Source organism: Triticum urartu, chromosome 4 (genome assembly GCF_003073215.2).
Source record: "Triticum urartu cultivar G1812 chromosome 4, Tu2.1, whole genome shotgun sequence".
Classification (NCBI taxonomy): Eukaryota; Viridiplantae; Streptophyta; class Magnoliopsida; order Poales; family Poaceae; genus Triticum; species Triticum urartu.
In genome coordinates this window covers 7,432,139-7,458,442 of record NC_053025.1, presented here as the reverse complement: position 1 = coordinate 7,458,442, position 26,304 = coordinate 7,432,139, and the positions used below count along the sequence as shown (strand labels likewise).

General features: G+C 43.6%; 2 protein-coding genes and 1 non-coding gene across 6 annotated transcripts; all 3 read right to left on the bottom strand.

The window, feature by feature from the left end:
- Nucleotides 1-544: 544 nt before the first annotated feature.
- On the bottom strand, nucleotides 545-615 carry TRNAG-GCC. Its single transcript has one exon. It is a non-coding gene; the product is annotated as a tRNA-Gly (tRNA).
- A 938-nt stretch (nucleotides 616-1,553) lies between these two features.
- LOC125554488 (probable xyloglucan galactosyltransferase GT19) lies at nucleotides 1,554-2,924 on the bottom strand. The gene has a single exon (XM_048718033.1). It carries the CDS (start codon nucleotides 2,922-2,924, stop codon nucleotides 1,554-1,556), a length of 1,371 nt encoding a protein of 456 aa, XP_048573990.1.
- A 5,664-nt stretch (nucleotides 2,925-8,588) lies between these two features.
- Nucleotides 8,589-16,462, bottom strand: LOC125550183 (CCR4-NOT transcription complex subunit 3). 4 transcript variants are annotated; one of them, XM_048713115.1, is made up of 16 exons: nucleotides 16,245-16,462; nucleotides 16,038-16,169; nucleotides 13,996-14,133; nucleotides 13,858-13,908; nucleotides 13,244-13,333; nucleotides 12,995-13,141; nucleotides 12,748-12,858; nucleotides 12,461-12,529; nucleotides 11,355-12,107; nucleotides 11,075-11,239; nucleotides 10,616-10,739; nucleotides 10,390-10,514; nucleotides 9,453-9,722; nucleotides 9,237-9,371; nucleotides 8,941-9,116; nucleotides 8,589-8,809 (listed from the first exon to the last, which is right to left on the bottom strand). In XM_048713115.1, exons 1-16 carry the CDS (start codon nucleotides 16,335-16,337, stop codon nucleotides 8,734-8,736), a joined length of 2,655 nt encoding a protein of 884 aa, XP_048569072.1. In that variant the 5' UTR covers nucleotides 16,338-16,462; the 3' UTR covers nucleotides 8,589-8,733. The 4 variants fall into 4 exon arrangements, with proteins under 4 accessions (XP_048569072.1, XP_048569075.1, XP_048569073.1 ...); XM_048713118.1 differs by having other exon boundaries at nucleotides 10,676-10,739; XM_048713116.1 differs by having other exon boundaries at nucleotides 13,996-14,112.
- Nucleotides 16,463-26,304: the final 9,842 nt, after the last annotated feature.

The following is a 26,304-nucleotide window of genomic DNA, read 5'->3' as shown; positions in this document are numbered from 1 at the left end:
AGATTCACTCATTTTGTTCCGTATGTAGCCCATAATGCATTTTCTAAAAAGACTTATATTTAGAAACGGAGGGAGTAGTATTATAATGACACACTTTAAAGAATATCTTAGCTAGTGGAGTACTGTAGTTACTTCTTCTATCTGTTTAGCTAGACATTGACCTCATGCCCTTCAAGAGTTCTCTTCACATACATACAGCCCCAGACTTCGAGTACTCCTATATGAAAAATGTCATTATACAAAATATCACTTATGAAATATTCCATTTATAACTTTTTATAAAATGTTTCTAGAGTCCATGACAGTGACAAAAAACGTCTATTTCCTGAATTGTTGGGTTTACCTACCAAGCGTCTTATATTATGTTACAGAGGCAGTATGCCCTTACAATTTCTCAATACACACATAAGGGTTGTCGTGATATTTTTCAGATCAAAATAACCCCGCAAAAAAGAGTGTGTTGGATCAGCCAAAAAAGACTTATATAAGTGACAAGATTAGATGAATTACATGTATGAATGAGTAAATAAAAACAAAAAAAGTTTGCACCAGCCGGGAATCGAACCCGGGTCTGTACCGTGGCAGGGTACTATTCTACCACTAGACCACTGGTGCCTCACTGACAAATTTATTTGGCTAAATTAGAAGACGGTTGACAAGACTAGCAAACGGGAATCCGGGCAACATGTCAGTTCAGTTTCGGTGCTGATCTTCAGTCCACACACATAGTTCGGGGACGCCAACGTGTCCCAAAGAAAGTGGTGAACTACAAATCGAACGTCTACTCTTGACAGGGCGCATGAACCATTCCTATCACAGTTCTGAATTGCAATAAGCAAGCGGGTCTCTTAAATAGAGTCGAACTGAATTGCTAGACTGCGTTCAGTGATGAACTCACTACTGTCAGAGTTCTCTCATATCTTATTCCTGAACTACTAGTTGATCCAAGTCCACCAAGAAGGCAAGAACAACCAACACTCCCTTCAGTACTGGAATCTGGTTCTTTGCCATGTACTCCGTACTCGACGAAGGTCGATTTCCGCTCAGTAAAGACTTTGCTGAGCGTTACTCCCTTTGTAAAGAAATATAAAAGTGTTTAGATCACTACACAGAGGAAGTACGGAAAACCTAGTCAGCTTACTCCTTTTTTAGGGTTATTAACTTGGAGATAGGACATCTCCATGACCTTCATGATGATCCGCGTGGCCAGCGAGCTCCGCCTCCCGTGCTACTACGCCTTCTTCACCACGCGTGCCACCATGTTTCTCCCGACGGCGCCTCATTTTTTTTTTTTCATTCATCATGTTTGCCGAGTGTTCCGTTGATTTTCATTGCCCGTTATTTTTTTAAACCGAGCATAAATCTTTGCCGAGGCGAGTGTGCAACCCAAAAAAAAAGAGATAAACAATGCATGTCGTGGCTGATCTATATATGCAACATCAGAACCGTAGGGCGGTGTTTTTTCGTGTCGCATATGTGGCACTTATCATTTTGGTACATCTGTTGCATCACAGGCTTGCGACCACCTGGAAGATATGATCAACTAGCTAGATCTATTGGTCGTCGTCGTCCATCGCGTAAATGGCCTCCGGCTGACCATCCTTCAGAGCACGCACCCGCCTCCGTATCCTCCGTAGCGCGCCCTCGACGGCGATGTCCACGGCGTCCATGCTCGCCTCCCTCATCCTCTCTGCCGCGCTCCCGTGCCGCCGGTAGACCACCCTCGGCGCCAGCTCCAGAAGCCGCTCCCGCATCCTGGCCACCTCCTCCTCCGGCACCGCCGCCAGGGTCTCCATGATCTGCACGCCCCCCAGCATCACCGCGTCCTTGGGTATGGTCACCGAGAACTCCTCGTACCTCCCCGGCGGCAGGTGCCACCCGTACTGCGTCCTTGCCGACGCGTCCTCGAAGAACACCGGCACGCACCCGGCCACCACCGCGTCGAACGTCGAACGCCGCGTCGACGTGTCCCCCGGCGGCTCCAGGCAGAACTTGGCCTTCAGCATGGGCCGCATGGAGCGCACCGGGTCGAGCGCGCAGGACCCGCCATGGCAGTCGACGACGGTGCATGTGTCGATGCGGTTCGCGCACTCGGCGAGGATGAAGCTCCGGATGTTGGGGCGGGACGGCCTGGACACGGTGCCGGCGTAGAGCATCAGCGCCGTGCGGCGCGAGCGGCGCGCGCGGGCGATCCATGCGCGGAGCCGCGGGAGCGACGATGGGTGGAAGGACGTCGGGTGCGGCACGGCGTGCTCCTGCCACGGCCACGCGCGGGACTCGAGCGTGAGGAAGGTGAAGTTGTCGAACTCGGGGCGGCGGAGCAGCGAGGTGGTGCCCCACAGCCTGGGGTCGGTGTCGGCCGGCTGCGCGTAGTCCCATGCCGGGCCGGCGAGCACGAGGAAGTGGTCGTGGCCGTGGCGCCGGGCGAGGACCCGCGGGCGGTCGGTCGCGAGGAACTGGGCGAGGGCGACGCCGTGCGCGCCCGAGAAGTTGAGCATGGCGGGTTCGAGGAGGAAGGGGAGCGCGTCGAGGGAGGCGTAGTAGGGGAGGAAGACGGCGTCGGCGCGGGCGGGGTCGTCGGCGAGGCAGGCGCGGTCGAGGAGGCGGCGGTGGAAGAAGGGCTCGAGGAGGCGCGCGTCGGTGCGGTACCATGAGCGGGAGCGGTTGTGGGTGCGGGGGCCAAGGCCGTGGTTGGCGAGCGAGGCGCAGGCGGGCGTGGCACCGGGGTGGTCGGCCAGCGGGAAGGCGCCGTCGCAGTGGCGGAGGAGGTCCGTGTTGAAGCGCGGGGGGAGACGCCGGACGTGGATGCGGCGGCCGGCGCATGGGTCCGGCTCCGGCACGGCGAGGACCGCGGTGGAGGAGAGGATCACCAGGAGGAGCAGGAGGACAAGACTTGCCCTGGTTGTTAGGAGATCGCGCGCCATACCATGCCGAGTGGATTCCCGATTGAACGTAAGAAGAGGATCCGATGCAAGCATGACAAAGTTTAGTGAATCTGGGCTTGAATTTTCATGGCAAGCGTGTTAAGTGGATGCGGCGGCCGGCGCATGGGTCCTGGCTCCGGCACGGCGACGGCGGTGGGGGGAGAGGATTTCCAGGCGGAGGAGGAGGACAAGGTTTGCCCTAATTGTTAGGAGATCGCGCGCCGTGGCATGTCATGTGGATCCCTCCATCGAACGCATGTCAGGAGGAAAAGAAGACGCCCGGATCGGATGCATGCACAACAAAGTTTAGCGGATCGGACGCATACCAAGTTTTGGGTGTATTTTTGAGTTTTTGTTTTCTTTTAGGGAAATACTTACCATCAACCGGCGGATAACTGGGCCGCGTCCGTCACCTTCCCTGCATGACACGTGTCCCGCATACCATCGTTCAATAAACTCGCTTTTGCAACATGAGCTATGCTTCCGAAACATATGCAGTGTTGCAATACTATACGACGGGTCTACGTTTTACAGCAAAACCTCTCCGAATTTTTTCCGCAACAAGAACTCAGTTGCAAAAAAAAAATTTACAACAAAACCTCAGTTGCAAAAAAATACAAGAAAATTGATGTTGCAAAAAAATCCGCAACAAGAGCTGTGTTGCAGAAATAAGTCCGCAACAACACATGCGTTGCAAAAATAATTCCGCAACAAGACCTGTGTTGCAGAATGAAGACACGTTCGGCTGTATGACGCGGTAAAAAGATCAGCCGCGGACGCGTAGCACGCCCCTTTTTCTTTTACGGGGTATAAGCAGGTCCCTTTTATGGGAAACTCTTACCATCACCCGGCGGATCGCGGCGTCCGCGTCCGCCGCCTCCCCTGCCTCACACGTGTCCTAGTGAGATTCCACACACTATCCTTTGTCGAACGCGCTTCTGCAACAGAAGTTATGTTTCCGAAACATATATAGCGTTCAATGGTCTATGACAAGTCTATGTTTTGTAATAAAATATCTCTTATGAATTTTTTTCTGCAACAAGACCTCGGTTGAAAAAAAATTGCAACAAACAATCAGTTGCGAAAAAATGCAACAAGACCTATGTTGCAGAAAAATCCTGCAACAGGACCTATGTTGCAGAAATAATCCTGCAACAAGACCTGTGTTGCAGAAGTAATCCTGCAACAAGGCCTGGGTTGCAATAATGAAGGCACGTCTGAGCGCTCGATGCGGCACAGATCACAGATCTGATGGCTCGCGACCCGGCGGACGCCTAGCACGCCACCCCACCCCCCCCCCCCCCCCCCCTTTTATAGATTATTATACGCAATGGGGTTACTACCGTAGCAAAGTGTCCGGAATTTTTTGAACACGGCACAAATGCAGATGCTCACATGTTTACACTTATCCATCTCTAATTTTCTATGAACGCATGCAGGCACTCCCACCTTCGAAATATTGAGTCAATTCAACATTTTAAGATTAACGGATTTATCATAGGCGTCTTCGTAATAGATGAGAACACTCCTCCCACTAAACAACTAAACTTGTACTATACCCCGCAAAAAAAACTAAACTTGTACTCCATATTGAGTATTATGTGATGATGTGATGATGAAGAAACATGTTCCATTCATATGTCTAGCAGCAAATGTTTTTGGGTGATTTAGGCTCATCTCTAGAACGTTCTTTGGGCAGTGGTTTTTTGAAGAAAACACTCTCTAATAACGTTGTTCGCTTGAACGAGGCTTCCTGAGGGAGCGATTCGTACAAGGGTTCCTATAAGAAGTGTCAGCCCCTCATTAGGTTTTTTTTAGGTGGACTGGATTTCATTATCTCTACTATTAAAAAGTCCTCGTGACATTCTTCTAGTTCACAAAACATTCACAGGGCGCGGCCAATGTGCGCGGAGGGATATTTCATACGCGAGCGCGCGCGGATGGGACGAAATATTTGCTGGTGGCACGCGCATTGAGCTGGGACACTTTGGCACAATGAGATTGATTGGAGGAGGGAGATATTTCGGAGGCATCATCCAGGATTTACGAGGTGCACTGGAGATATTTCGGAGGATGTGTGCTCGCTGGCAGGCTGAAATGGTTGCAACATGCACGCGGGGCGATTTCTCGGCACAAGCGGATTGAGTGGGGGCGGGAGATATTCCGGGTGCGACGTTGGAAATTTTGTACGACTAGTAGCTTTTTAGTGTTTGGACTTCTCTTTTGCTGGGCACGGAATGCTTTTTTTTAATACAGTACAGACTTATATGCTCATACAGACACGCATACACTCATCCTTATGAACACACACATGTACATTCTATCCCTATGAGCACCTCCGAAAGACTGAGCCGGCATGTCATCTTGAGATTGATAAAGTCGCTCCAAACATCCTCATTGTGGACAAAAACGTCTTATCCCTGAACACACATCGCCGAAAGGCCTAAAATAAATTCAGAAAAATGCAAGCACCAATATCAAGTTTAGGATTTGAACTTTAGTAGACTGGGAATACCACTGTCCTCCTAATAATCCAACCATGAGATTGGTTCGCACTGGGCACGGATTGCTATTATTGGCCAGACACAACCCTCCCACGGATCGATCCCGTGTTCAGCTCATCTGAGCCGTTCATCTATATCCGATGGAAGAGAGAGTAGAAGAGGACCGTGAACATTTCATTCATGAGGAAAGACCACAACGTCACATCCAAACTCGTTCATGGGCACAAAATTCACGTGGACCATGGAAGCCACAATTCATGATGGACCCAAAATTTGTGTGTGCACCATACTTGCCATCCTATACGTGCGGTTGAAATCAGGTTTGTTTTCCTTTTCAACGCTTAGCAAAAAAAGGGTGGGCAGATGGCCTAAGCGCAGGAGCGAGGCCCGAAATATTTCCAGAAGAAATTCGGATAGGATCAGAAAATATTTTGGGCGAGAAAATCCAGTAGAGCCGCACAATGGAGAGTACGCCAATTACATTGGACCCAGCCCTGGTGAGGTAAGGACGCATGCGATCTCGAGCGTCGGGTCTTGCTATCCGAGGAGGGGGTGCGGTGGTGCAAGAAGGTTGTGCCGATTAATGGCGATCCCGTTTCGCCCTTGGTTTTTAATTTTGTTGCGGACGTCCTCTCGGCCATGATTGGTAAGGCTAGGGAAGCCGGCCATATTAAGGGTTTGGTCCCCAACCTCATTCCAGGGGGGTGACCCATCTTCAATATGCAGACGACACACTGCTATTATTTGAGCCTGATGACCACAGTATAGCTACGGTTAAACTGCTTCTTCTCAGTTTTGAAATCTTATCGGGTCTAAAGATTAACTTCCTAAAAAGTAAGGTCATAGCCATGGGGATGGACGGCCAAGCTAGCAAGCTGGTGGCTGACCTACTTAACTGTAAGCTTGGGAGCTTTCCGATCAAGTACCTAGGCCTTCCCATCTCAAATAGGAAGCTCTCCATACACGAGTGGGAACCGCTATACGGCAAAATGGCTAGTAGAGTGAGTCCGTGGAGAGGTCGTTTTATGTCCTCAACGACTAGACTCATCCTTACGAATTCTAGCCTATCCTTGCTCCCGCTCTTTACAATGGGCATGTTTCTACTAGCCAATGGGTTACACGCTAAGTTAGACACTCCCCGCTCCCGCTTCTTCTGGCAAGGGGCTGGGACTAAGCGGAAATACCACCTGGTAAAGTGGGCCGCAGTATGTAGGCCCGAGAAATTCAGTGGGCTGGGTATCCTTAACTCCAAACTTATGAGTGCGGCCCTTCTCGCGAAGTGGATTTGGAGGTTAGTCCAAAATGAGTCGGGGCTCTGGACTGACCTGTTACGAGCAAGTATTTCCCGAATGGGAAAAAATTCACTGCAAAAAACAAGGGATCACCCTTCTGGAACAGGATCCAGGCGGTGAAGCATGCTTTTGTTGTTTGGGCTAGCTTCCAGGTGAACAACGGCAAGTCTACCCGCTTTTGGTTGGACGCGTGGCTAGGGCCTACTCCCCTTTGGATGAGCCATGGTTCACTCTTCCAACTGGCAACGGACACAGAGCTTATGGTTGCCGACGTACTTCGCTCTTCTCCCCCCACAGTTAGTTTTATGAGAAACCTCACTCCGACAGAAGGGCTCTGCTGGGATGGCTTGGTCGCTAGGCTGGGAGGGAGAACGGTGGTCGTGGGCTCGGATGCAGTCTCGTGGAGCTTGACTGCATTCGGAAAGTTTTCCGTCAAATCCTTGTATGGTAAGCTTACCGAGGGATGGTGTTGGACATAGCTATGGGTTATGGAAGGCAAGAATGCTGCTTAAGACGAAAATCTTCCTTTTTGGCAAATGTTCCGCAACCGCTTCGCCGCTTCTAATAACATGGCCAAGCGAAACGGCCCATCCAATGGGTCATGTGTAGTGTGCAGACTTGGGGAGGACGCTAACCACGTCGTCTTTCGATGCCATTTGGCTAGCTTTGCCCGGTGTGCCGTAAGAGAGGCTCTTGGGCAGAATTGGAACCCCTCGTCAGGGGCTGACCTCCTCGCCTTGCTTCAGGCGCAAAGGGGCGCATTTGCTAGGATCGTGTGGCGTAGCGTTGGAGCGCTGCTTTGGTCTTTATGGGCTATCTGAAATAAAATTACCATTGAGAATAAATTTCCTTCTCACCCAAGAGATGTCATTTTCAAATGTCAACTTTTTTAACATACTTGGACACCGTTGGGGAAACTGCGAGACTCCGAGCTCATGCAGGAGGTCATGGAGCGGATCATGACACCGTTGGGGAAACAACGAGACTCTGAGCTCAGTGCCCGTGGACTTGTATCGCTCTATTTTTAGTACCTTCATATGTTGTTGTTGTTATGGTGTCGAACCTATGTTGGATGCTGCCTTGGATCGCTTTATTAATTTAAAGCTGGACACAACTTGCGTCTTCATTCTAAAAAATATATCTACGTGCCTGAATTTTTTTTCGGCCCCAGAGTTTTTTTTACATCATTTTTTTACAGCAGTTGTTTCCGGCGCCAGTCTATTTCACAAGGCAGAGACAATGTGAGAAGCGACAGCGACCATCGTCAACCACGACAAGGCTGAGCCAGGACCTTGCCAGAAACAAGGTCCGGAAGCAGCAGCGTCCCAGGCGAAGGCAAGGAAGCAGATCGACGAATGCAGGTCAAGTGATGTGGGTCGCCGGAGTTGCCGCTCACAGCGTAAAGGCGAGGAATGCAGGTCAGGGGATGTGGCGGTCGCCATCGGAGCTGCTGCTCCGGTCTCATTCAGGTGTGGCGGCCGCCGGAGCTGCTGAGATCCTCCGCAAGCTGCTGCTGCAGAGATGGTGTTTGTTGGTCATTTAGGCTGGATTCTGGCTTGAAACATGGCACATCATCCATCTCGTTGGTGAAGAAGAAACAGGCTGCATTATAAGTGAAGATGATTTTTTAATTAAAAAAACTTAAAATGAACAAGTAGTGATTTCTTAGTTTCAATCATTCATTTTGTGCGACTTGGCCGCATGTATGTTAGATTCTTCTAGGCCTGCAAGATCACCCAACAATGTTGCATCAAGTCCTTTATTTTTAATGTACCACCAAACTCGTTGGACATGCCCAGTTCCCAGTTTCCAGGAAATCTGGATCTAATTCAGCATGAGGTTCAGACTGTGAGGGCTGGGACCAGGAATGCACACAACAGCTCTAAATTTAAATTCGCCCACAAGGTTACAACTTACAACTGGGGAATTTGAATTCGTTCCGGATTCCAACAGTTCCATTCTGAAAATTACACGAGTCGCATTTGATCAAACACTTTGATCAGCCCTAGTGCCCTAGTTTGGCTGTACTGACAGTTCATCCTCAAGGAAGTTGTACTCAAATGTGAAGTCGTTCTTGATCCTTTGGCACCTGCAATCGAGCGAGCGAGCAATAATAAGTAACAGGGTTAACAACTCACGACCTTTACCAGTAACAGTACTGGTGCCATCAATCTATGTAATAGAAAGTTAGAAACACTAAAAGAAGAGGGGTCAGCTTACCACCCATTGCCGTCATCTGCGAGATGAAAATCAAAGTACACATATGATCCCCGCTCATACTCATCCGTCGTCACCTGTGGCTCCACGTGCCGCTGGAACCAAGTATTGTACTTCCTGTGAAATCTCCATGACTGCTTTTTTAGTTCTTTCGCGGCCAAATATTGTTGGTACGAGTTCTACCAACATGGAAAACAAAGAAAGAATGTCAAGAGCTTCATTAAAGTTGGATGGGTGATGCTGCAAGGAAATAAGTAAACAGTTGGAATTTGGAAACAAGTACATGAAACCTGACCAACCTGCTGATAGTAGAATGCAAAGAATAACATATCTGTAGACAATGTATCACTACCGAGCCTTTCCCAAAAAGCAGGATTTGTCACAATTGGTGCCTGAATCTGTGGGTAACTGGCAGGGGTCACTGAAGGGTGCCTCTGAAAAAGTAACGAGATAGGGAGGTTAACTCTACATTACAACATCTGGTGCATATATAAATGACAGAGCATCATCCATACCGGAATATAAGTTTTCGCACGCTCAGAGTCCTTGGGCTGTGGAAGCCTGTGGTATGCAGCTTCGAGCATTTGCAAATTATAAAGGTGATCGTGACCAGAAACTACCGAAGCTCCACTGAGATTGTCTCCAATTGCTCCAAAATCAGATACACTCCTCCGGCCAATAACACCAACACCAGATGATGGCATGCCAGCTTGCATAGGCTGCCCGGGTGATAGATCAGAGTCTCTAGATAGCTGGGTGCCTTCTGCTATGGATGCTGGAGGATTCTGTAAAAACCATACAAGGAAAATCAATGTTCAGATAATAAGAAAACACGCACACCAAAATCAATGTTCATGTTCAGAAGGTTGCCAAATTTTTGGCCATGCCCAGGTCTATTTGCCACTCTTTTGCATTTTTGTAGCCCACATGAGCAAGCAAAATCCTCGCCGAAGTTTTGGCTAACCAAAATTTTGATGGGGGTAGGCTCAGGCTCAGACCAACACACCCTAAAATACTACTGCCCAAAATAATTACTGCGGAAAAAATACACTGTACGTTGTTCTAATTTTTTCTGTTAAGCCACACAGGGTGACGTCCCAGGTGTTACATTATGTGCCTGAATAGAAGTACAGGGAAACTATAGAGTCAAAAACAATTAAGAATTAAACTGTCTAACATTGTAGGAGCACCGAAAAGATATGCAGATTGGAACTGATGTGACCAGTTCAAGTCTATTTTGCAAGAAAGATGGGCCATACACACGACCGGTTTTCTAAAATATGAGCAAAATAGCCCAAAGTCCTTTAAAAATCTAGCTACGAAATGTCATAGATTATTGTGAGTTACTCCACACTATTGATTATTCCCACTGATAAGTGCAGTGTCCTTAATTGTATGCACCTTGTTTCACTGAATTCATGAGCAGGCGTGTATGGAAAAGTTGGTCCGTACCGAATAAGGAGCCTTTGTGTCATCTTCATTGGTGTGCTTATTCGGTCCAGTTGTTGCAGCAGACTCCACACTAGCATCATCGGCCAAGCCTTGTTGCTGCTCGTCACTTTTTGTTTGCCCAGCGTCTGCACATATTGATAAATTCTTAATGCACAGGAAAAACTAGTGGTCAAACACTATGAGCCTCCAACTTTATATATACTAGAAATAAATGCATGGCCATTACATTGCTCGAGAATTTGGGATTCATGAGGTTGTAGCTGAGATGAGAAGGCAGAAGGGATACCTGGTCCCTGAACCCCTAGCCCAAGGCCCCCTTGAGAAGAGATAGAAGAACTCTGAGAATTAAACTGCAAAAATGAACAAACTGAAAATGTGAAAACAATCACTATATAGAATTGACTTTAGATTTCAGGCATTATAAGATGGTTACAAAAGATTGAGGAATGCCAACACAAAATATTACTACAAACTTTACGAGTTGATTTCATGCCTTAACAGAATAAGATTAGAATGGAAGCATCTAAAGAAGGACTTGCACTCCTAAAGACAGAAAGAGAACAGCACCTAAGTAATACGCGGACAATCAAAAATCAGTGTATTCAACTAATTTGTACTTCCTGATTCTTGACTAAAGGAGACATTGATATATCACAACATTTTTATTAGTAAAAGCAGGAACAACCTGTTGTAAGAGGGAATTGGGCTGCTGGGTTGAAAATTGCTTCTGATTGATGCCCGTTATATGAGAAGCATTAAGAAGGTTGCCCTGCTGCTGCTGTACTTGTTGCAATCTTTGCAAGTACTTCTCCCTTTGGTCGGTGACCTCAGGTCTTCCACGAAATTGACCCTGAAAATGTGAACAAGTAAATGTCATATATTCCTATAATCCTATGAATATTTTATAAAATCATTTGTAAAATCACAGTGAAATTCAGAAATAAAACTGGAGCAAAGGTACATACAGTTTCACTTTGATTTTGGAAACCAGCAGGAGCTTGAGGCCTCCACTGAGCCCCAGGAACAACCGGAGGAGAAAATACCCTTCCTCCAATAACTGCACTTTCACTGGTGTTACTGGAATCAGAGCTAACAGCATCGTTAGTCTTCACAACCGGCTGTGGTTGAACTTTACTACCAAGAGGTGAAACCAACTGCTGAGAAAGACCACCAGTGTTAACCCTCTCATCAGTATTCATTATGTTTCGTTTGGACAGGTCATTTATTGGAGGAATTGCAGTAATGGACCCATTTCCTGGAGCTGGACCTACACTTATGGGAGCAGCTAATGCCTGACTAGTTAAGCCACGGGTAATACCCCTGCCAAGACCAATTTCAGTAACTGCGGGAGACGGTCTACGTGGAGGAAAGCTCATGCTTTCATCATCCTTCACGGCAGTAGATAAGTTTGCAGGAGTTGAAGCAACAGCAGGCATGCTCTCTGTAGCATTTCGAACAGCAGCAGAAGCAGCAAATATTGTGGGTGCTGTGGGAGGAACAATTGGCCGTACTGGGCCTGGGGAACTAATGGCATCCGCCGAAACAGAAACAGCTGCAGCACTGGTACTAATGGCAGTGGGCACAACTGGCACTGATGGTCCCAGATTTCCACCCTTCGGAGGTGGTGTTTGTGGCACCGATTCAGGATTGCTTTCTAGCGTAGTTGTTTCCTCTGCTTGATCTTGTGATGTCCCTTGTGAGATTGTTGATACAGTAGCCTGAAGCAAAGGGAGACAGAGTCGGTAAATCAGCATATCGACAAGTAGTAATCAGGATTGTACATTAGAAATAACCAATTCCTCAATCTTGTTAGCATGTGTTTTTATTAAATGCCCAAATTAGCAACAACCACATGTATTCATATTCAAGGATTAGCTTGTAAGAATATGATCAAATAAATCAATACTAGCATGTAAAGGTTGACAAGAAAGCAGCAGCCAAGATGCCACTAAGCTGACACTGGGCACATAACAACCATTGTGTTCTGAGTATTTGATATACTAATACTATCTCTCCGTTTATCACAAACCAAGAGATATTCAATAAATAACTAGGAATGAATAACATGTACCTGAGTAGGTGAAGTTGCTGTCGGACTCTTCGTACTCAAAACTGCAGTAGTGGAAACAGCAGCAACACCCTGTCAACCAAACAAGAAGCGATGTTGAAAAATATATAATTACCCATACAACTAAAAGATGAAGAGCTGCACGACATAAAAACATGGTAGAGAAATGGTCTGCACCAGCATAGCAGACAAGCAGTATTTGTGGGGAAAAAAAATAAGAAAGTTTGCCAGTTGATTCTATTAGCAAAATCACAATAAACAAAGTAAAAAAATAACAGCTCACAGCTCACCTTGATAAGAATGGAAGGAGCAAGTGAAACCATGTCTTCGAGTGCTTCAACCTTCTCCATAGGCAATGTGCTATAGAGATCCTCAACATCACTAAATTCATCAAAATCTTCCTGAATCGGATTAAGAAATCGATAGTCAGAACAAGCAGCAGATCCACAATGCTTTTAGGTCATCACAATTCCGACTTGACTATATCAAAAATTAAAAAATGGATATTATGACAGCTAAGCAGGAAGAAAATCCCACCTGATTACGTTCAACATAGTCTTCTAGGAAATCTTTCACATCATTGACTTGCTCAGGACTCAACTCATCATTATCCAAGAGTCTCAGAATTGACTCCAATTTTTTTATATGAGCCTTATGCCGCGTAATAGATTTCTCTAAATGTACCTGATAATGCATAATTACTTCCTCCGCAATAGAGACTGTTGGAAACAGGTTCCGTAGACAGTAAAATATGAACACTTTCCAATCCTATACAGTTGATCATACCAATCGAGGAGGTCTTTGCTTTCCTTTCTTAAATGAAAGTCCTTCAAGCTCCGCTTCAAAATTATCAATCTGATTTTCCAAATCACTAACCTGTAAACCGAACCCAAAAGTATATTAGAAATGTTGCACCCACATGCAACAAATAAATAGCAACACCAGAAAATCACAAAGTAATGACTGATATAATCAAAATACAATAAACATCAGCAGAGTCAAGTATGCATGCAAATGTCATTAGCGAGGTGCAGCGTAATGACTTGATATAATCAAAATATCAATAAACATCAGCAGAGTCAAGTATGCATGCGAATGATACTTTCAGAGTGATCAGATCAAAGAAAATAGCCACAGAATAATAGTCTATATGATTTTGTTTTATTCTGAGAGGGACAAGTAACCACCAGTATAGTCAAAATATTAGCAAACATCAGTAGTCGGGTGTGCATGCAAGTTATACTTTCAGACCAATCAGATCAGAAAACTTAGTCAGCAAATTCTAAATAGTCTATTATCAGTTGTCACAAAGTAGAATCTGCGAGTGTCTTTCAGAACATACTCTAGGCCAAAGAGAAACAACAATAAGACTAAGCATACATGTAATGCATCAAACATACCACACTGTTAAGCCAATCTCTTGTTTCAGCTTTAGCCTTCTCTCTAGGATCCTGCGTGAAATAAGAATTGATGCTGAGATTCATAACAACTAAAGAAAAAAGGGTTAATCAAACACAGAAACAAGACCGAGTGCATACAGTTTTAGGCTGTTGACCTAACCCTTCTTTCGAGAAGGCCTTGGTTTTAGTTTCCTTCTCACAGACCTTAAATCGTTCCATCTCGCGTTCAATCTGCTTGCGGGCATCCATGAGAGCCTGCTCATAAGAGGCACTAACCTATGTCAACATATATCACAAATGGATTAAACACAGAACGGTAAGCTATGCCCAACTTTAAATGGTAACATGTAACGAAAAGAAGTTGGCCTAAACACCACAAAACTGAAACAAATGAATAACTGCTTCTCTAAACGAACACCTGCAATCAGGAACCCTACCATATTTCTTCAGTAAAACACTCCTCAATTTACAAAAAAAAAAATGCAGCATGTAGTAGCACAAACATGGAGAACGCAATGTTCCAATTGACAAGAGATGATTAAAATGACAAGACATATTGGATAACAAAATACCGAGGGTGTGTTGGGTTGGGAATATAGTGGAACGAGTGGGTCAGTTCTGCGCCTGGGACATATTACTATGTTTGGTTACAGAGGGAATGAGAATGAATTGGTTGCTCAAAAGGGAATATTCCCTCAGATGCGCACCCATTCCTCCAAATCCTGGTGCTTTATGTGAGGAGAAGTTTCAAAGAACTGGTGCATGTAGGGTGTTCTAGGAAATGCTCAGTGAATTGGTGCACGGTGGTTACTTGGTTCCTCCTCTTGCCTATGGTTTTGTGATACCTGTTGGTACATGCTGCTGTCCAAAATTACATTGTAATTTTTTACCTCTAGTTCTTAGAAAATTGTGATAGCTACACAATTTGTCTTGTTTATATGTGCATTCCAGTTTTATGTTTGATAACCAATTAGCCATAGCCATAGTGATAGCTATACAATTGTTTACGCTGAAAATACAAAGGCAATGCTGCTGAAAATTCGAATAATATATTGTCTAATGAAAATATGATCATGCACATGGGAGATAATATCACCAAGAGGTGAACTGAACCAGATTCTTGTCATTCCATCCCTCCAACCAAACACAGGAAATGAACAGAACCATTCTATTTTCCTCTGGAATGGAACTGTTATATTCCACTCCATTTGGTTCTAAAACCAAACAGACCGTAAGAAACAACATCAGGAATTGCAACGTCTCCAGAACCATCACTATACTGTTGATTTAGCAAGTCTTTCTAAAGGCAGGTTTGGTTTAAGGTCAGTAAGAACTTTAGGGGCCTAGAAACTCCAAAACTCTGTTGTACATCCATACAGATTGCCTTATTGCACTTCACAACTTTCTAAGTTTAGTCAATGCCTTGATCAGAACACCTTCTCACAACTGTGCGCTCCACAGCTTAATCCAATCATGGCTTAATGGTACAAATTCGAACACGAGATACAAGCAGTTCTATAAACAACATTTACTCACATTCAGATCAGAAGATCAAACGAGGACCTCTTCTAGTGTTCCATTCCAGACAATCATTAGACCACGAGATCTACCAAGTAATAAACCCATTTAAAACCCATCAACTAAATTCTTCGCCTCTTACTACCTACCGCTCAAGTTTACCATTTTGTTTTTAAATCAGCTTCGTTCCTTTCAGTTCTTTTAGAGAGAAGAAATGGTCGGCTGTCATTCTTATTACCACTTAAATAAAATACCATCATGTGCAGAGTCACTTCGAGCGGTCAACTACGACTTCGTGTTCCAGACAAGCATGATATCAAAAATTTCAATTCAGAAGAGAAGTGCATTGGCATTGCACCTACACGAGTACTAGTACGACGCCGCACAACCAAAATCGAGCAAGAATATCAATGTTAAGACAGGTACAGAAGCGCTGGAGACTGGAGTTAGCCACTTAACCTCCCCCCAGACACCTGTAAAGGCATATTTCCTCCAGATAACTTGGCACCGAAGCCGCATCTAAACTAAACAGTTGACTGAACTGAAGAGCGGGGCAGACGGTAGATGATTCTCATGAAGGACGGACGGAAGGGAGGAAGGAAGCAGAGGCAGAGGCAGAGGCAACAAAGATACTGGACAGACAGAGATTAGGGAGGGGTCACCTTCTTGTCCTTGATCTCGCTGGACTGGATCCAGGTCTTGATCTGGTCGCGGTAGCGCTGCAGCTTCTTGATCTCCTTCTTGAGGTCCGCCTCGAACTTCTCCTTCTGGTTCGCATTCTCGGTGTCGTAGACCTGCCCCCAGAATCGCGCAAAATCATGAGAATCCGGCGCGGGGGGTTGGGGGAGAAGGGGGAGAGGAGGGGGGACCTTGTTCCAGATGCTGTCGAAGACGTCGACGCCCTCCTGCACCTTCTTGAGGACGCGGTCGATCTCGCCCTGCAGCTTCCGACTGGCCCCCATGGCATCCGGCGCTCCGGCGGTCCGGCGGGCGGGGCTAGGGTTTACGATTGGGGGGGGAGGGGAGGGGAGGTTTTTTTTTCTTTTGGTGGTTTGGGGGATGGGGATGGGGTGGAGCGAGGAGTGATCCAGGAGTGGACGATGACGTTCGTTTATTCGTCGGCGGCCGAGAGCCGAGAGATGGGTGGATGGATGGATGGATGATGGGGGAGCAACACCTGTGTCTCGCCTATGGCGAGACGTAGGGAAGGGGAGCCTGATGAGCCAGCCCACCCGCGCCGGAGGCCACGGCCTTTTTCTTTGTTTTTTCACTTTTTTTCTTTTTCTTTTTTACTTGTTTATTATACTTCCAAATATTATAAATAAATAATGCACAAACATTACTCTAAATAAAGAATTTTGAAAGAATTGTTAACCAAATATTATAAAAAAATCTTAAATGTGTACAGAGAACATGTTTCTCGTGTATATGGAAAATGTATAAAAATATATAATGTGTGTGAAAAAACTGACCGTTTATTTTTTTAAATGTTAATCGAGCATTCGAAACAGAGTTAAAGAAGTTTTGTATAAACGTTAAGCAAATATTTGAAGTGTATAGAAAAAAAAGGTTGCCCGTGTATTCAAAAAATGATTAGCATGTATTTGAAAAATGTTAAGCAAGCATTTGTTAAAAATTAATCAAGCATTTTCAAAATATATATGTGTATAGAAAAAAGGTTGACCATGTATTAAAAATTGGTTAATATTGTATTGTATTGGAAAAATTAAACTTGTATTTGAATTTTTAAAAATGTTAATCAAGCAATTGAAAAATGTTAAATGCATATAGAAAAAATGTTGACCATGTATTCAAGAAATCTTAGTCTTGTATTTGAAAAAAATGTTAATCAAGCATTTGAGAAATGTTAAATGTGTATAGAAAAAATGATGACCATGCATTAAAAAATGATAATTTTGTATTTGAAAAATGTTAATCAAGCATTTTAAAATGTTGACCACGTAATCAAAAAATATTAATCAAGTATTTAAAAAATGTTTAAATGTGTATGAAAATATTAAACATGTATTCAAAACAATTAAACTTATATTTAAAAATGTTAAATGTGTACGCACAGGGGAGATCAGCTATTGTTTTGGGATGGGCCGGCCCGTTACACGTTTCAGCGCATCCACTTTTGGGAAGTTTCTAGGTGGTTCCGAGCTGGTTTTTCGGTTTTGGGAACCTTCTAGGAGATTTCTGGAGCAGTTTTTTTTTCCTTTTCTCCTGTTTCTTTTTTTTCCTTTTAGCCTGTTGCTTTTTCTTCCATTTTTATTTTTGGGATTTTCAAAATTTGATCATGGTTTTAAAAAATGTTCAGAATGTTTTGGTTCAAAATTTTCACAACTTTCCCAAAAATGTTCCAGTATTCAAAACATGTTCTAAAATTTGAAAAAATGTTTGTGCTTTCAAATGTTGTTCCTGTTTTTAAAAAATATTGGGAATATTTTTGTTCCAAATTTTCGAAAAATGTTCCTGTCTTCAATATTTGTTCTACAATTCCAGAAAAAAAATGTGGTTTCAAATTTTGTTTCTGTTTTTGGAAAAAAATCATAATCTTTTGGTTCAAAATTTTCACAACTTTCCAGAAAATGTTTGGAATTTCCAAAATTCTTCCTATTTTTAAAAAATGTTTGCGTCAGTAGTAGGAGGTCCTTTGTTCCGTCCCTCACTTGTACTTTACGTTTTGGGGATTTTTTTCTAGTGTTTTAAGTTTTTACCAATGTTGTTTAGTTCTTTTAGCAGTGCACTGGAAGTTGAGCAAATACGTGAATCTGTCGCAGCGGCTTGCCTAGCTTGCGCATTGGTAAGAAGTCAGGGGATAGAATCCCAGTGTTAGCATTGTTTCTTTCGTGTCCACCTCGCGAACCCAAAATGGGCCGGCCCAGGTGAGATACGCCATGTGCGAAACCAAAAGAGCGTTAGACATGAGCTCCCGTGATGGGGCTCTTCTTTTTTAGAGAGAGAGAGACAATGGTGGCCCTTTCTTTTCATGGGTATGGATGTGGGGCGGCAGCCTGTGGTTTGTTTCGGATATATCTTACTCCTTACTCGTTGTAATACCCACGGTGCGGCTATATCTCCCACATGTCGGAGCATGACTTAGAGGCATAGCCGCATAGTAGGTATGTCGCAAGAGGAGAATCTTTACACATCCCATGTACTGAAATAGAAAGGGATAAAGAGTTGGCTTACAATCGCCACTTCATACAATACATAAATATAGCATTACATCATCCAGAATACAATCAAGGTCAGACTACGGAACCAAATAAAGAAAGACAACCCCTAATGCTAGATCCCCGATCGCCCAACTGGGCTCCACTACTGATCAACTGGAAACGAAACAACACAACGAAAACGATCTTCAGCGAGCTCCCACTTGAGCTTGGTTGCGTCACCTTCAATGGTATCGTTGGCACCTGCAACTGGTTTTGGAAGTAATCTGTGAGTCACGGGGACTCAACAATCTTACACCCTCGCGATCAAGACTATTTAAACTGATGGGTAGGAAAAGGTAGTGAGCTGGAGCTGCAGCAAGCACTAGCACATATGGTGGCTAACTTACGCAAATGAGAGCGAGAAGAGAAGCAGAGCACAGTCGCGAACAAGAAATGATCAAGAAGTGATCCTGAAACTACTTACGCACAAACATAACTCCAAAACTGTGTTCACTTCCCGGACTCCGCCGGAAAGAGACCATCACGGCTACACATGCGGTTGATGCATTTTAATTAAGTTAAGTGTCAGGTTTTCTACAACCGGATATTATCAAATTCTCATCTGCCCATCACCGCGTGCACGACTTTCAAAAGTTCAAAACCCTGCAGGGGTGTCCCAACTTACCGCATCACAAGCTCTCACGGTCAACGAAGGATATTCCTTCTCCTAGGAAGACCCGATCAGACTCGGAATCCCGGTTACAAGACATTTCGACAATGGTAAAACAAGACCAGCAAAGCCGCCCGAATGTGCCAACAAATCCCGATAGGAGCTGCACATATCTCGTTCTCAGGGCACACCGGATGAGCAAGATGTCGGGTTGGCATAGACCTTGGTTGCCCAGGGGCGCCGGACATCGCTCAGGTTGGACCAACACTTAAAGAAGCACTGGCCCGGGGGGGGTTAAAATAAAGATGACCCTTGAGTCTGCAGAACCCAAGTGAAATGATCTAGATGACGACTAGAGGGGGGGTGAATAGGAGTTTTAAAACTTTTACGGATTTGGCTTTATCCTAATGCGGAATTAAACTAACGGATACTTTTCAAGCACAAATCCTAAATATGCTAGGCTCAACTAAGTGCACCAACAACCTATGCTAAACAAGATAGGCACTTAAGAAAACTAGCAAGCACAAACTATATCACAAGATATGGAAATGAAGGAACAACTAAGAAATTCAACTATTACAAGATATCTCAATATGAGAAGTATGAATTGCGGAAAGTAAAGGGTGTGGGTATGAGATAACCACAAGTGAGTCGGGGACGCGGATTTATCCCGAAGTTCACACTCGTGAGAGTGCTAATCTCCGTTAGAGCGGTGCCGAAGCCGAAGTTCCGGGGCGTCACCAAGTGACAGGACAGCCTGCAGCAGCCCACTAAAACAGTGATAACTTTGGCATACGAACTCCGAATTCGATGATCTTGGGCTCGTTTTGAAGCTATGGAAAAGCCCAAGGTCCTCACATAGAGAACCAACCAAGATCAACAAGAAAGTATGATGCAAGTAATGCAACGGTTTGAGCTCTCTACATGCGACATGATCAAGCTATTCGCCCGAGAGTCCCTCTTGATAGTACGGCTATCAAACCTATAATCCGGTCTCTCTCCAAGCACCATGAGACCGGAAAAACTAGGAAAACCTAGCTAAGGTATACCTTTGCACTGCATATTCAACTTGAGCTTGGTGATGACTCCAATGCTTGTCCCAAGTTGGAATCCCTTTCTTGTCCACAACCACTTGGTGAAGATGCTTGAATTACTTCCTCATATTGCAATGAGGGAAGCCTTAACTTAAGCCCATCTTCACATGAGCATTATCATGATGTGGACCGCAAGATTCAAAGCATATAACCTCCGGCTTCTCATGTTGCACTTGGACTCCTCGAACCCGATGACCATCACCACTTGATGTCATCCACACATAGGCTACTTGAGATCTTTCCTTTTGATGCAAGCCCATGAGAAACACCTAACCCACATAGACATAACAAACACATAGCATGGGTTAGGTAACAAAGCACAATTCACAATTACTTACCATACCACTAGATCACTTGATCCCACGTGGTACAATGTTTGCGCCTTGCGAGTTGACCATCTAGATATAATCTTCGAGCTTCATCTTGGTCAACCAACATCTTTACTCCAAGCTCCATCTTGGTTTCTTGAAAGCCACAATGAACTCTTCATTTCCCTTAATTGCTTCAAGACGATATCACCAAAGACTCTTTCATGGCCATATCAAGTCCCACTATGAATATCATCTTGGTCACCACTTGCCCTTCTAAAAACTCCATCACAATCTCTTAAGAGGCATAATGAATTCATCACTCTAGTTGCTTGCTTCAAGACTTGATCAGCCGAAACCCAACACATGAGCTCTCCATGATCTTGTCTTGAGACCATAACTTGAATTCTTCTCTTTGATTATTCTCTCAAGCCATTGATCCTTAAAAGCCATCCATCATACTTGAGAGGCACAATGAATTCTTCACTCTAGTTGTTTGCTTCAAGACTTAATCAACCTAAACCCAACACATGAGCTCACCATGATCTTGTCTTGAAACCATAACTTGAATTTTTCTCTTTGATTATTCTCTCAAGCCCTTGATCCTCAGAAGCCCAAATATATCAATCTTTGAGATCCTCCAATGAACTCCATCATGAACATAATAAGATTAGGCATTGAAACCAATCTTGATGGCGTCAATAGAAGTACCCGAAGACCAACTTGAAACCTCACTAGATATGGGATCTCGAGAGCCAACACCTAGGCCCCGTGAGCACGGGGTATCCAGAGAGTTGACACTCGACCCTGTGCGCACGGTACAAGCCCGTGTGCACGGGATATCCAGAGAAGGATACCATGAGGACTTCTTCGGATGCTTTGATGGCAGACTTCACAAAACAACCCAATGCACTTCAAGCATCAGTATGGAACATATCTTTATATAAGATTGAATGCACTTGATGCTCCATAGGAATTTTCATTTAATACCAAAGCATAGGGCAAATATATCTTCATATATATGGACTTCATCCTTGATTCCGTCCAATATCCTTGAGGCACTATCCTTATATATATGGACTTCATCCATGATTCCATCCAATATCCTTGAGGCACCATCTATGGACAAAACCTTCAAATATATCTCATTGAGAAACATTAGTCCATAGAGATTGTCATTTAATTACCAAAACCACACTTAGGGGCTACATGCCCTTTCAATCTCCCCCATTTTGGTAATTGATGACAATCTCAACAAGAGGGTTTATATAATGAAATTAAAACAAGTATGCAATCTATCCGAGAATAAATTGTATACTTGATGTGGTTTTGATAGCCCCAAACATCACAAAGATAGTTGATGTTATCAAAACCGGTTGTACTAGCATCGAAATACTACACAAGAATTTGATGCTAGTAGAACCACAATATATAGAGCAAACTCCCCCACAATATATGCACAGGAAATAACTTGGTGGAGTTTCCTCTATATACACATCCATGCAATGAGCAAGCCTAAACCCTCTAAACTTCTCCCCCATTGGCAACAAGTGCCAAAATGGAAGAAAAATCTAGACGACCAATATAGTATGAGTTCCTCCTTAATTTGTGCATTTCTCATATTGTGAGTGGAATCAAATGCACATATCCAGTTACGAACAAACGAAGAAATTCACATTATATTGAGGATCCATAGAATGCACCAAAATGATATGCAAGAGAATCTAACATTCAAAGGATCCAAAGAACATATTTTGGACAAGGGATAATGGAGATATCCAATATGATAATCATGCTAAGCATGGGTCCAAAATATATCCAACAATTCATGAGTGCAAACATATATGCAAAACATACAAGCACTCACTCAACAAGTACTAATCATGCTATGATGCAACATACACAATGTTGACTCTAATTTAAATAAATGCATGAAGTAAGTACTTGTTACTGAGAGAGAAAGCATTGGTTCAAGGGGCCCTTGATCTAGTACGCGAACATGAGGGACTTGATCTTGTTCTTGGATAGGTACATGATCTCCCATAGCATCTTGCTCTTGTGTTGGGGGTGATGACTTCCCTTGTGGTCGATCCACAAGAGGGGCTCTTACTCCTTCTTCTTCTACATGGACAAGGGGTGTTTCTTGTGGAAGAATATGACCAATCCCCATTGTACTTTTAGCTTGGGAAGGAGCCTCATCACCTACAACACTTGAAACAAATTGCTCTGCATGGAAGCCGTTATTCTCATCACACTCCACATTCATCATTTCCTTAATACATCCCGTGGATTTATTGAGAATATAGTAAGTGTGGGAGTTTGATGCATATCCAACAAAAAGACCCAAATTTTGTATAACTGGGTTTACATGGTGAGAATGAAACACTCACAACCGAACCGGGTTTTCATTTACCTTCTCTCTCAAATCAGTGAATCAACCAAGCTTGGCTCTAATCATTTTCCATGGTGTCTCCACCTTCCTAATGAATAAGCCAAGCATCCAATGCTTCTCCAACGTACCTAAAACACATTAAGGTACAATTTGGTCCCCAAACTTATTGGGTCCGAAGTAGTTAGTCCAACCATAATACATAGGGCAAACTCCATATTAACTATGTGCAAAAGGATATGAACTTGAAGTTCATGCACACTTTTAATCATTAATGATTTGATGGAGTTTACCCTATATAGAGGGTCAAGTAGAGCAATCAAGGCATGAAAAGGTATATAAATAAATATGCATGCACATGCCTACCAAGACCCAAAGAGATACAATTTGGACAAAAGAACACTTAAACGAAGAATACTCCAAAAAATAACATAAAGCATTCAAGTTGTCCAAATTATATCAAGAGACGAATCCACACAGGACTGCAAGAAAAGTACAACATATGAACTAAGCAAAAACCAAAGAGCATATAGGATATACATTACACACATGCTCAAAGGCTTATCTCACTCAAGTAGATAAAAGATAGTACAAGCAGTGAGATGAGGCAAGTTGAAGTACAAGCCGAGAAGAAGATGATCATAAAATTATACCACAAGAAGAAATACCAATTGGTATTTGGAATTAACACTCAGTGGTAGAATCCGAAGAAGCACAAGATCATAATCAACAACCACCCCGTGCACACGGGGTATCCAGGGAGTTACATAGTACCCCGTGCGCACGGGGGTCAAACGACCCCTTGCGCACGGGGTACCCAGAGAGTTACGCAACACCCCGTGCACACGGGGGTCAAAAGACCCCGTGCACACGGGGTATCCAGAACTTTTCTGGTGCAAATTTCTGGATACCACGGCAAGCACACAACAGAGGCAAATAAACACCTACAAGAGATAATTAATGGATACTCTGAGAATTTGAATTTCAAATGAGCTTGACATACCACATAGTGACTAGATAATATTGAGTATCAATACTATGTAGTATTTCTCATATTCACATTTTGGGTTTGTGATGCGCACAAAACATAACACTCCCCCATAATGTGATGATCCACTAATATCTCGCAAGAGCCAAACAACATACAAATAAGGCTCAAGACAACAAGCAGCACTATATGATGTGCAATGCAACCTACACATGCTAGATAACACAAATCAAGCATACTAGGAAGCACAACATATAAATGCAAATGCTAGATACAAAACCTAAGCATGTAAGGGGCAAGTAACTTTCAATGAAAGCAATAAAAATACAAGTTACCGCAAGGAGGAACATTGGATGGATAATATGAAAATAATCTACATGACTTGGCTCGGACAAATAAATGGTGGATATCCTTTTCTTCATGAACTAGCCAAATCTCCAATGTCCTCCACACACCTATTGATCAAGTTTGAGCTTGATGGTCCCCAACCAAGTTGGGTCCTAAGAAGTTAGTCACAATAGACTTGGCAACCCAAATGGTCTTTTCCATTTCCAAACCACTTTGGGTACCAACAAACTTGGCAAACAAATTGCCAACAACATCCTCCCTATGAGAATAATGATCATTGATGAGAGGAGGCTTAGGGATGTTACCGTTGGGACAAGATGAGGATATGTGCCCCTTCTCACGACAAATATAGCAACATGTGCCCCCCCTTCTCTTCTTCTTTATTTCATCAACTTGGGGAGCATTCTCTTTGTTCATCATTGGTAGTGGCCTTTCTTCAACATGAGGTTGACCTTGAGATTGAACTTGAGGACACTTCCCTTGATGCTTCATATTTGAAGCCTTCTTCTTCAATGGACAAGATCTCACATGGTGTCCAACATTCTTGCACTTGAAGCATGTAATGTTGGCCGGATTCTTGACTTGATCTTGTCCCTTCTTCTTTCTCTTGGACTTCTTGTTGTTGGAGATGAAACCAAGTCCGCCCTTGTCATGAGGGGATTTTTGAACACTCAAGATAGCGTTGAGAGAGTTATTTCCTTCATGACATATTTCCAAGTCTTTCTTCAAAATAGTGACTTGGGCCTTGAGCTCTTTGTTTTCCTCTACAAGTTTAGTATCAACAAAAGTACTAGAGGAAGTAGAAGCTTCATTGTTAGAGCAACAAGGCAAGGAGAGTCATTCATCACAAAAATTAGCAATAATATGTCTAGATGAATCACTAGGACTAGCACATGTCAATAAAGCATTTTGAGTAGAAATAGTGCTAATGTCCACATGAGGCTCACACGATGTTACCTTAGTCAAAATAGCCTCATGAGCTAACTTTAGCCTTTCATGGGAGATTAGAAGGTCATCATGAGAGCCCGAGAGCTTTTCATGACTTTCTTCTAATCTTCCATAATTGCTAGTTAGCAAAGCAAGTTGAGCCCTTAGCTCAACATTCTCCTTCAAGATAGATGCTTCACAAGAAGTAGAGTTAGTAGCACAAGCATCATTGACAATATGAGAGGAGCTAGAAGATACTAGAGACTTCACATGAGTAGCTTGAAGTTCCTCATAAGACTTAGAGAGTTTGGTGAGCTCTCCTTTGACATTCTTATACACAAGGTCAAGGTGCTCAAAATCCTCTTTAAGTTGATCATGAGCAACTTCAATCTCTTCTTTAGAAGATTCTAAGTCTCTAAGAGTTTCTAGAGCATCAAGAAGGTTACAATCAAGTTTTTCATTTTGTTCTTGCTCTTCGTGAAGTAAATCATTACACTTTCCAAAATGAGTGATAAGATCTTTAAACATCTCATAAGTGTTCTTATTTACCCCATGAAGAGAATTACCAATATCATATATTTCTTGACTCATATCCCTATCACATTCATCATTACTCTCATCAATATCATTACAAGGAGTAGATGATACCTCAGTATTACCTGTTGCCATGAGGCACATGTGAACATCGGAGGTTGATGATGATTCTTTTGGAGAGGGAGTTTCTTTATCATCAAGAGTAGGATATCCATGTCCATCCTCTTGACACTCATAGCATTTCCTCTCCAACAAGGTGATGTACTTCTTTGCTCCTCTAGCAATTTCCTTATTAATGATGTGTGCACTATTTTCTCTTGTTTCCTCTACATGGTTAGTCAAACAACAACTAGAGGAAATAGAAGCACATAGATCATGGAAACAAGGAGTATCAAGCATATCATCACAAAAGGTATTCAAGGAATCTCCAAATGATATGCATGGACTATCAACACAAGAATGTAAGTCATTTTTGCTAGATATGTTCAAGTCCATAGAATCTACAACACT

What these genes read in the sequence shown, in the direction of transcription:
- LOC125554488 (XM_048718033.1), bottom strand. Translation starts at nt 2,924, where the DNA reads ATGGCGCGCGATCTCCTAACAACCAGGGCAAGTCTTGTCCTCCTGCTC.
- LOC125550183 (XM_048713115.1), bottom strand. Translation starts at nt 16,337, where the DNA reads ATGGGGGCCAGTCGGAAGCTGCAGGGCGAGATCGACCGCGTCCTCAAG. An exon ending in AGCAAAGACCTCCTCGATTG is followed by an intron (nt 13,142 to 13,243) that starts GTATGATCAACT and finishes ATGCATTATCAG; the next exon opens with GTACATTTAGAGAAATCTAT. An exon ending in CAGCAACTTCACCTACTCAG is followed by an intron (nt 12,108 to 12,460) that starts GTACATGTTATT and finishes CCTTTGCTTCAG; the next exon opens with GCTACTGTATCAACAATCTC.